This window comes from Tuber melanosporum (genome assembly GCF_000151645.1).
Source record: "Tuber melanosporum whole genome shotgun sequence assembly, scaffold_308, strain Mel28".
Classification (NCBI taxonomy): Eukaryota; Fungi; Ascomycota; class Pezizomycetes; order Pezizales; family Tuberaceae; genus Tuber; species Tuber melanosporum.
The window spans coordinates 8,375-18,954 of record NW_003298984.1 but is presented as its reverse complement, the minus strand read 5'-3'; the positions used below and the strand labels follow the sequence as shown (position 1 = coordinate 18,954).

General features: G+C 45.0%; 1 protein-coding gene; it reads right to left on the bottom strand.

Moving 5' to 3' along the window:
- Window positions 1–4,808: 4,808 nt before the first annotated feature.
- Window positions 4,809–9,757, bottom strand: GSTUM_00001912001 (uncharacterized protein; the record flags this gene model as incomplete). XM_002839104.2 has 9 exons in its annotated part: window positions 4,809–5,115; window positions 5,173–6,206; window positions 6,259–6,618; window positions 6,673–7,579; window positions 7,637–7,748; window positions 7,833–8,597; window positions 8,655–8,849; window positions 8,940–9,530; window positions 9,658–9,757. 9 exons carry the CDS (start codon window positions 9,755–9,757, stop codon window positions 5,076–5,078), a joined length of 4,104 nt encoding a protein of 1,367 aa, XP_002839150.1. The 3' UTR covers window positions 4,809–5,075.
- Between the last annotated feature and the right edge of the window lie 823 nt (window positions 9,758–10,580).

The following is a 10,580-nucleotide window of genomic DNA, read 5'->3' as shown; positions in this document are numbered from 1 at the left end:
GATACACAGGGCACAGAAAATATCTGCGGGATACTACCCGCAGAAGGATGAAAGCAGAAAAGAGTGGGAAGGAGAAGATGCCAGAAAGGCATGGGCCACGAGGACGCGGTCCAGGGAAGGAGGGGCCCAAAACTCCTCCGGAAACACGGAACCAGATGTCAGGAGCGTATACAGGCAGTTCCGGGGACTCCGAGAACAACTGGGCCAAGCCAAGGCCACAATTTCGGCAACCGACAAAACGATCGCGGAGCTAAGACAGCTGAACGACAAGCAGCGGCACACGATCGAAATGGCGAACCTGACTCTGGAATCGGTCAGGGTCAGATGGAGGACGGCCGACGAAAAGTTCCAAAAGCTGAGAAGGACCATGCGCTCGGCAGGACGGGAACTATTGAAACTGGGAGAAAAGGCCTGATGGGACTCAGGCATAGGCGGAGGGGAGCTAATATCACGAATGTGGCTTAGCGAGAAAAGGGTTTTCACGTGACGCATAGTTATGAGTCACAGGTATGTTATTGTTTCACACATATGACTCATTAGGGTTATATGATTTGTTATGTGTGAGATTTGTGATGCTTTCGCACATGGCTCAAGTATGAGTCATGGGACATGCGCCTGACAAGTATGCCTTGCGAGTATGCCTTGAGGGTAAGCCTTGCGCATATGATTTATGTTTTGCACATGACCTCATTATGAGGTAATGGGTTTCGCGCATATGACTCAGTCGAGTCATATGACTTGTTTATTGCGTTATGATTGGTTTATGAGTTTTGTACAATGACCTCGCTATAAGGTCATGGATTTTGAGCATGTGATCACTTTGGTCACATGACTAGTTTGTTATGATTTGGTTTCGCACATGTGACCACTTTAGGTCACATGACTACAGGCGGGAAGAATACTATATAAGGAGGCCGATGAGGCCGAGGCAGATAGGTTCTTCACGCTTTGTTCTAAGTACTTTTCCTACTTATTACTTTAACGAATATAAAACACCTTTACGATCTTTATCTTTATTGCAACATTATCATTACGCCAAGAAGTGCTCGTCACGAAGACAAGTTAGAGAAAGCTTACGATAGGCATTTCCGATAGAAGACCAAGGTCTTGTATTATCAGTAACGTAGGTAGAGGCCAAGAGCTATTGTAAGACAAAGAAAGCAGAAGACAGAAAAGATAAGTATCCTTCCCCATCGCCAAGAACTAATTATCTAGAAAGGGGATTGTTACACCACTTCAATTATTTAAACTCTTCTGGGATGAGATTCTAATTAGTATCTGGGTCGAAGGTACTAATAAGTATGCTGTAATGAAGGAAAGGAAGTGGGAAAGGATATGCGTGAGAGGGCTAAGATGAAGGAGGTGGAAAAAGGTAACTTCAGATGAAGTATGGGTTTTTCTTGGGTTGCTTTTATATTTAGGTACATGGAGAGAGGTAGGAGTATAGCGTTACTGAAAGGATGAGCGCCAGGAATTCACACTAATTCAAGTGATATCATTAAACTGCTTCTGTCAGATGAAGTGCTTTTTACACATATCTGATCTGAAGATTCAGCTTACTCAAGCAGAGTGGTTCCAAAAGCTGGAAATGCTCAATCACATCCTCAGTGACAAGTGTTAAAAATATTACCTATCAGCATCAAATGTGACGATAAATGAAATGATGATTTGCTTTGGAGGAAAAAGTTTCATACCTATAGAATGTCTAGTAAGCCAATTACAGCAGGCTAAAAGGTATTTGCCTTATATAATACTGGGTATACCTATAATTGGCTATATACTTCTAGAAGTGAGTCTGTTGCTGGACTTGAGGTAATTCTATTTAGCTATTATAGTTTGAATTTTAATTAGAAATTTAAACTAATAAGTTTAAACTGAATATAGTAATCTTAAGGTTACTAGATTACTAGTATACTAGCTAGCATGAGCTTTACCTAGAACCTCCCAGGTTCACTTCGACCTCTGTATGGATAATTACTTTCCATCAATTACACTTTTTAAGAGGTTAACAGACTTGGGAATTGGGGGATGTGATACAGGTACAGTAAGAGTATGGAAAACTGCTTTTCCACCCCATCTATATGATGGCCGATCCAGTATTCCTTGGAATGAGCTCTCTAGAGGCCCTGCTAGTAGTACTGAAAAGATATTGGCTGTACAATAGCAGGATCAGAATGCAGTTCACTTCCTTACAACGATTCATAATTTGGAAGACAGGATTACAGTTTTGCGGAAAACGCCTCTACAGGGTAGCAGCAATGGACCTACAATTCATAAGGCTTTTGGTACTATGGAGCAGGCAAATATTCCAATACCTTTAATCACAAACCATTACAACTGGTTTAAGGTGGGAGTAGATATTGCTGACCAGTACGTACCAGAGTTACTATTTCACGCAACTGAAATGCTTACAGAACTGGCCTCCAATCTTCTATTAGCTTCTCAATACTACTGCAATCAATTTCTATTTTCTCTCTCAACGGGTCTCCATTAATTGTAGACTACCTTCTGGATCCCAGCTCTTCTGTGTTGTTATTGCAGAGGATTTAAGTTCTCACTATGCCAGGATGCGTACCTCAAAAGCCTCGCAAAGGCTACTCCATCCACAAAACCTCCTTATCCCGCTACAGTAAACTCCAGCAGCGCACTACTCTTCCTTTCCCTGTTGCCTCTAGCAGTCTTCCATGCAGCTCAACTCCCCATCAGTATATACGTTTTAGCTCTAAAAGGCTAGAATGTACCTAGTGCCAATTTATTTTAAGTGCTATGAACCGGAAGGCCAAGTGAGTACCAACTACTCAGTATGGATGTCATGGCCCTGAGTGTGGATTTGCCCTTTACCGTGATTGTTTTAATATTCCTCATAAGGATATTCATGTACAGTGGTGTCTGAAAAGTCTACATACTCCTACTTGGTAACACCGCAGCCAACAATCACCTTAACATCACCTCCTACCATGGTACTACCATACTCCCAAACTCTCAGAGAAGACCAGAAAAGGGAAATCTCTACCCTTATTAAACATACTGCTATGGGGTATGGTAAAATTTCAAACCTTATGAACCTCTACAAGTCAACTGTTTCAACAGTAGTCAAAAATGCAAAATCCAGAGATGGAAACATCCATGATGCCCCTTGATCTGACAGACTAACCAAGGTTACTGATGCCAAAAGGTAAGTAATTCTTGATATTATTGATGCTGAGCCTTATTTAGCCCTAAGAGACATTACTCAAAAAGCCAATATTGGACTTGGTAAAGATACTATTAGCAAGATATTCAAAGAAGCTGGATTTAAGCTCAGGATACCTAGGAAAATGCCTTTTTGGAGAAAAGGACAGAAGGAGAAGAGAAAGAAGTTTACTAGAGTGAGGAGGAACCTGACAAGAGCTTAGAAATGGGTGGTTTTTGTTGATGAAGCCACAATTGAATATGATCCAAATCCAGTAGGAAGAAAGATCTGACTTAGACCAGGTGATGAGTTGGAAGAAAAGAACTTAAAGCCTAGCTTTAAGTCAGGGCGTACCAACATAGGTGTATATGCTGTAATAATGCATGGAAGGAGGACTGACCTCATTCTTGTAAGGAAGAAGACTGAGGAGGAAAGAACCAGCAAAAGAGACAGACTTGTTCTCAATTCCCACCAATATGCAACTGAGATTCGCCAACCCTACCTCATCCCCTTCATAGAAGCCATAGACAGAGCTCCTCAAACTATCTATATGGCTGCTGATAATGCTTCATGGCATAATGGAGCAGAAAACAAAAAATTGCAAGAGGACTATGGATATCAAAGATTGGCTTGGCCTCCCAACTCACTCGATCTCAATCCTATTGAGAATTCCTGGGCAATTCTCAAAAGAGCACTCAGAAAGCAATTCTCCAAGGTTGAGAGAAGGCCTCATAGTGCTGCTGAACTATTTTGGGCAGCAAAGGAAGAGTGGGACCTCATTCTCCCGGGGACATTTGATGGATGGATTCAGAGGATGCCTGAGAGACTTCAGGATGTATTAGGTGCAGATGGAAGCGATACAAAATGGTAGCATTGGGAAAGGTTTTTTTCTATTTCTACTATTATCTATTTTAAAATTGTACTCATATCTTTTGTTGTGGTCAATATCATTATTTGTAGTGGTAGTACCATTGACGTGAGGGGTATGTAGACTTTTCAGACACGACTGTACTATCAACTTTCTTAGTTCTCTTCTTTTTTTTTTTTGCGACCGTTGTTTTCTCGGTTACTGTATTCATACATAAACTCCTTCTCTTATTCTGATATCACAGCGTGTCTTAATAAGCTGCCAAGCGCCCAGGTCTGGATTGGGGTATTAGTTAGCGTGCGTGTCGCGAATTTTACTGTCTCAGACCGCCCAAGGGATATTATCACCTTGTTTTACTCATTTCCACTCTACAGTATTTTTCAGCACGGTACTAGGTATATTCTGTCCCTTGTTCCGCTCCCACCAACATTTTCACTTTTCATTCTCTATCTCCTCCTTCAAAAGATGCTTGTTTTAAAAACAAAAAGCACTTGTTTGTTCTTAGAAGTAGCCTTATCTCAGTGCTTTTTTCTTCTTCAAAATTCATTGTTGCTGTTGACGAGATAGAGATCGCATTCTGCCTTTTTCGAGGACCCGGTTTGAGCCACTTTACAATAGCACCAGCAGGGCCTTTAGGGGAGAAAAAAATAAAAAATCTGACGCATAAAGTAAGTCCGTATGATTTCTCTTTTGTTTTTGTCCTCGTTTGTCACCATACTCTCATTCACATAGACTCCAAAGACCGATGGAAAAGGAAAATAGAGAAAATAACGACAACAAAGTTATTGGCCATTTAATCGACATCTCAATAGTTGGAGTAAAATATCATGTCCGGTCCATTACCTCCCTGACTACCCTCACAAGAAAAGCTATATTTTTTCCCCACAATGCAAACCAAACCAACACCAGTTACCGTATTCACCACAGAACATTGTGGTGACACCTGCAGCAAATACACTATGCTAATTAACCCTCCCATTCCCTGCTCCCCACCGTGTCACCAATCATTACCTAAGATTGATTATCAAGATTGTTTTAGAGTGCATACGGGTTCAATGATCGGATAGTCAGGCAGCTGTATGTGATGTGATGTAAGTAAACTGCACGCCAAGTGAGAACAGTGGATACTTACGGAGGACTCTTGCTCAATTCGGTCTTCAAAAATACCGGTACTCGAGTCAATTCACGAACTTCTTGGATGTAATCCCCCTTCTCTTCACGAAGGGTAAACATTTGTAAGTACTTGTCTTCGTTTGAACCCTCCCGTCCGTCTGCCTTTTCACTATCGTGAGCAGCCACGGATATTTTGGGATCAGACCGAGTACGGTGAGGGGTCTGCGAAGATGTGGGCGAGTTCTTGGTAGGTGAGCCAGGCATGCTCTGAGTTGGTCTGGTGCTAGCGGCAACCGGAGCAAGAGTAGTCGGTCTCTCAGTAGCAACGCCCCCGTCAGAGGGATTTGAATCATCTTCGTCGTCAAACAAACCCTGTTCAGCATCGGGGTTTCGCGATGAAACTTCCATCATCTTGCGCTGTATCTCCTCTTGTTCCTGGGCAGCCTTCGCTGCAGCCGCGGCTTGACTGGCAGCAGCGGCGGCATTAGCAGCACGAAGGGCAGCCCCACCCTTGGGGCGCTCATCTTCCGGAATGTACACATTGGATTGAACGCCCTTCTCCCAATATAATTCCAACACACGATTAGTTTTATCAAATTCTGCCTTCTTCAATGGAAGCTGGTCGCAATGCACACGCTTCTCGAAACCATATTCGGAAATCAGGACATCGAAAGCTGACTCGTAAACGTTGATCACAATTGCCTCGCATATCAGCTCTCCACCCTGAGCCTGGCGCCTCCTGTCGACAGCACGGCAGAGCTCAATGTGGATGCTCTGCTCCATCGCGTTCTTTGCCGAATCCTTCTTTACATTGCACTGTTCGGCAGTCTTGGCAAGAGCTTCAGTATCCTCCGTGAAGTCAACCGCACCGTTTGACAGGACTGCTTCCAACTGCCTGTGTACAATGATATCCGCGTAGCGGCGAATAGGGCTAGTGAAATGAGTATAGGCAGGAACGTTGTAAAGATAGTGCCCATGAATTTCAGCTGGGAGTTTGCTAGCCACGAAGTACTTCGCTCGTTGCATTCCCTTGATGAGCACTGTTTCCATGCCCTAAACTACAGTAAGCACTATTTCTCCTCAAGGTAGGCTCGGGTGGTCATACCTGTCGAACGACGGGATCCTTCAAACGGAAAAGACTGGTTTGCAACGCCGCACTACTGGAGACGTCGATATGCTGATCATAGCGGTTCATACGTTCGGCAAAGTTCTCAACGCGTCGCTGGTTAGGGGGGGAATGACGGCGAAGCAAGGCTTTCTCCGGAAGACCAGTTGCAATCTTTTGTGCAACAAAGTTGTTTGTTTTGATGAACAGCTCCTCGACTATCTCATAGGCAGGGCGGGTTTCAAAAATATTATCTTCAACCGGGATGTTCTCATCATCCAGTTGGTAAACCAAACGAAGAGCGGGGATATCAACATTTTCCGCTGAATATCTCTGTCTCCGTGAGTTGCGAGTTATTTTCTATCCAGTGTTAGCGTGGGGAGTAATCAGGCGAAGGAGCAGGATAAGTCATACATGGAGTATAGTGACAGCAACCTTAAACTCCTCAGAGACAGTCTCACCCTCAGCCCCGGACACAACAGCGTCCACATCTCCGTATAGGAAGCTAGCGCTGTTCTTAATTATACCCTTACCAACCCAAGTCTCCTCCTCAACAATTTCATTTGTATCCGCATTAACGGTAAATACAACACTGGTGGTGAACCTATCCTGCCCTTCCTTCAGAGATAAAAGATCCTCCGCGAGCTTTGGGGGCAACATGGGAACCAAACGATTGACTAGCTCAACACCAGTGCCTCGCTTTCTTGCTTCCCGGTCAACAAGGGAGTTTGGTTTGACAAAATGGGCAACATCGGCAATATGGACACCAATTTCCCAAGTAGTATCACTAACTTTCTCCACGTGGAATGATTGACTAATGTCACCGGTGCTCTTGGCATTGATGCTGAATGTTTTCACATCACGGAAGTCCTTGCGAGCGGCGATAACCTCATCCTTTTCAGCCTCGACCGACCAATTGTCAATGACATTGCGAATGACAGCTTCAGAGAAGTCATCGGGTCCAAAGTTATTATCACGAAGAAGAGCATCGGTTTCGACCTTGATATCACCCATCTCCCCAAGCTGTTCAAATAGAGTACCAAAGGGATGGAGAGATGTAATAGGCCAACGCTTGATACATGCGACGAAGATGCGATTGGCATATGACTGGTGATTCTCAACGAAGTCACGGGGGGCTTGCTCAGTGGGGATAGCGATTAAAGGTACCCTCTTATCGGTCGGCTTGAACCACACAATCTTGGGTTTGTCTTGTGTTCGTTCAGGTTGGTTCTGCCGCCCGGAATGGCCCTCACGAGCTTGTCGTTCTGCCTCCTGTTTCTCCTTGGTCGCCTGACTGCTAGGGCGTAATAGTCCGAGAGTCCTAAAAAAGGTGAAATGTCAGCTTTGAATCAAATTAAGATCAATAATAAGAACGTACCCGGAAAACATTTGGCCAGCAACCCGCTCAATAACGGCAACGATATGACCAGCGAAGAGGGGCTTTTGCTCATCATTGACTTCCTCCTCTTCAACCAAAAGCAAGCTCTGGCCTTCAACCTCAACGTCATCATTCTTCTTCTGAGTTGGTCTCTGGCGGAGGGATCCTCTCCTTTTAATTCCGGTTCCTTCTTGACCTGCCTCGTTAGTAGAAGTTCCATCACCACCGGTATTGTTGTTGGAAGAACCAGATGGTCCCCTCGTCTCACTAATATCTTTACGCTTCTTCTTTTCCTCTTTTTCACGCTTCTGACCCCAGACCTCATCAACATCAAGCAGTTCAACGGCAACAAGATCGCCCTCCAAGGCACGATTACGATCCTTGCTTCCGCAAATGAAGATATCGGCATCCAAAAGACCATCTTGAGTAGAAACATAGGCGTCACTTCGATTCTTCTTGTTGACTCTCAAAATACCTGACACCAACTGACCATTACTCAACAAGGCGGGCAAACTAGCTTGTGGAAGATATGGGGTGAACAAAGTCTTTCTCTGTTGTTGCTGGTTTGGCATATTCTGACCAGTGGCTTGACCAAGATTACCCAAGTTCAGTGACTGAGCACTAATAGCCGCCTGCTGTAGTTGTAGCTGAGTCAATTGCTGCTGCTGCTGTAGGAGACCAGCATTGAGGATTTGGGGCTGGCCGGTAGCAGGGTTGATAAAAATACTCTGACCTCCATGACCTGGGAGCATAAGGCCTGGTTGAGTAGGAAATTGGAAAGCACCAATAGAAGCTCGGGTGCGATGCCCTGGCTGAAAACCAGGATTGAGTTGGCCCATCCCCTGGTTTTGGTTAAGATTCTGAAGATCAACGGACTGGTTTTGCTGATGTCCGTGAGACTGGTTTTGGTTTTGGTTACGCCAATTGCCCTCATAGTTTCGGGATCCGGTCCTGTTATGTCCTTGAAAGCCAGAGTTACTACCACGACGCTCCACATTTCTACCTTGTTGTTGATTACCTTGACCTTGGTTTCCTGAAGTTGAGCCAGCCCCTGCATCGCTCGTAGCCATGGGAGGAGGGAACTGGAAACCGCCAATTGGTCCACCGGCCGCTGCGCTTCCACCATTCGCGCCGACGGCCAAGCTCTGGCTTCTTCCGTGACCGCCCATTCTAGGTCTAGGGGGGGCCAGTGTTGCCGGCGGATTAGTAGTTGCTGTCTGTGCTTGGCCAGGGGCAATTGTCGTGGCGGGTGTCTCCCTGGCAGCAGGTGGGGAACCGGCGGTTGCAGGAGAGCCCGCACCACCAGTTGTTGGGCTTGATCCATTGGCTGTAGCAGTGGCAGGGCTTCCTGATGCCCCTCCAGTGGAGAACTGGAAACCGGCCTGGCCTCTTCGTGCCTGCGCAAGTTCGGCAGCCTTTTTCGCTTCGGGAAGAGCAAGAGAATGTCTACGCTGATGTCCTCTACCAGCATCACCACCCTGGCCTCCCGTAGCACCCGAGGGCCGACGTTGTGGGGCACTATTATTTGTACCGGTTGAATTAGAATGAGAAAACTCGCCAAAAGTACCAGATGAACCAGAAGAAGGTGCAGGTGGGGGGCCAGTAGCACCACCCATTCCGGACATAGCAGACTGATTCCTTCTATGAGACGATGGCTGAGTAGGAGCTCCGGGAGGAGCGGCATTTTGTTGGTGTTGCTGAGGAAATTGAAATCCACCCTGACCATGTTGAGGCGAAACACTAGACATTTGTGGCATTGGGCCGAATCCCGGAGCCAAGTGACTTTGCCCTGGAGGAAGGAGACCCATATTTGCATATTGCTGATGAGCGGAAAGCATTTGTTGCTGTTGCGCTTGCAGCATTTCAATTTGTTGCTGAAGGGCCAATTGTTCCACTAGGCCTCAATTAGCTTTACCACAATTCTATATGATCCGGAGCAATCCATTGACAACACAATTAAACGATAACTATGAATTATTTTTCTTATTTTAAATCACAATGTGCAAGGGAAAAGCGCATACTCATTAACGGAGTAAGTTCCGAGGGTGACCTCCTATGTGCGATGTGAAGTCTTCGGCCTCCGGCTCCAGTAACATTTTGCTGCTGTTGTTGCTGCTCCATTTTCAAAGAGGGAAGAGGAAAAGAGCTTTAATGCTTCTTCTAAAGAAAGCGCAAAGACAAAGCTGTTAGTAACTCATGAGCTTACAATGTCTAGGAGAAGGAGTTGACTTACCAGTAGCAAAAAAATTAAAAGAAATTCTGTATGGAGGCAAGCTTAGCACTTATTAGCAGTGCCCCGTATGTGACGACACCAGTAAGATATGACGAAACAGTAATAATTCAGCAACGCCACTACTGGAAGAACAAGCTAGAAAATGTACCCATCTTATTAGAGAAATTTCCCAACGGGGTAGCATAGCATAGTAATAAGGAAGTTTAAATTCTTATCATACCAAATTTGGGAAAACGGGACAGTTTTTTTGTCGGCTTTTAATATTTTTTTGGCTTTCTTTTTTTATCAAAAAGCAGTCGAACTCGTAAAAAAACGTTTAGAATTAGAGAGTAGTGTATGGATTGGTCGTTATCCAAAAAGGTATTCAAATAAACTTCGTAAACGGTGTTGTATCCGTCTTCCAATTTCGTGCGTATCGTGTCCTCGTACAAACAGATCGATGGGTACTGATAAAAAAATATAAAGAGATAACGACCAAAGAGAGACTTTCTCTAGCGATAGATGGTAGAGACTTGCTGGTAGGATAGTCTGCGAGCTAAGTTTGCCGGCTTTGGTGGGATCAACGAACAAGCAAGGGGATAGCTGCTTGGCGATGCCTTATCTCTGCGCAGGAGCGCTGTGGGGGCGAGTGGAGGATGATGAAAGGGGCTTAGGGAGAGGCGGAGGTAGTTAATGCAAAGGAGAGGGAGGAAAGAATCACAGCGAAGGGTA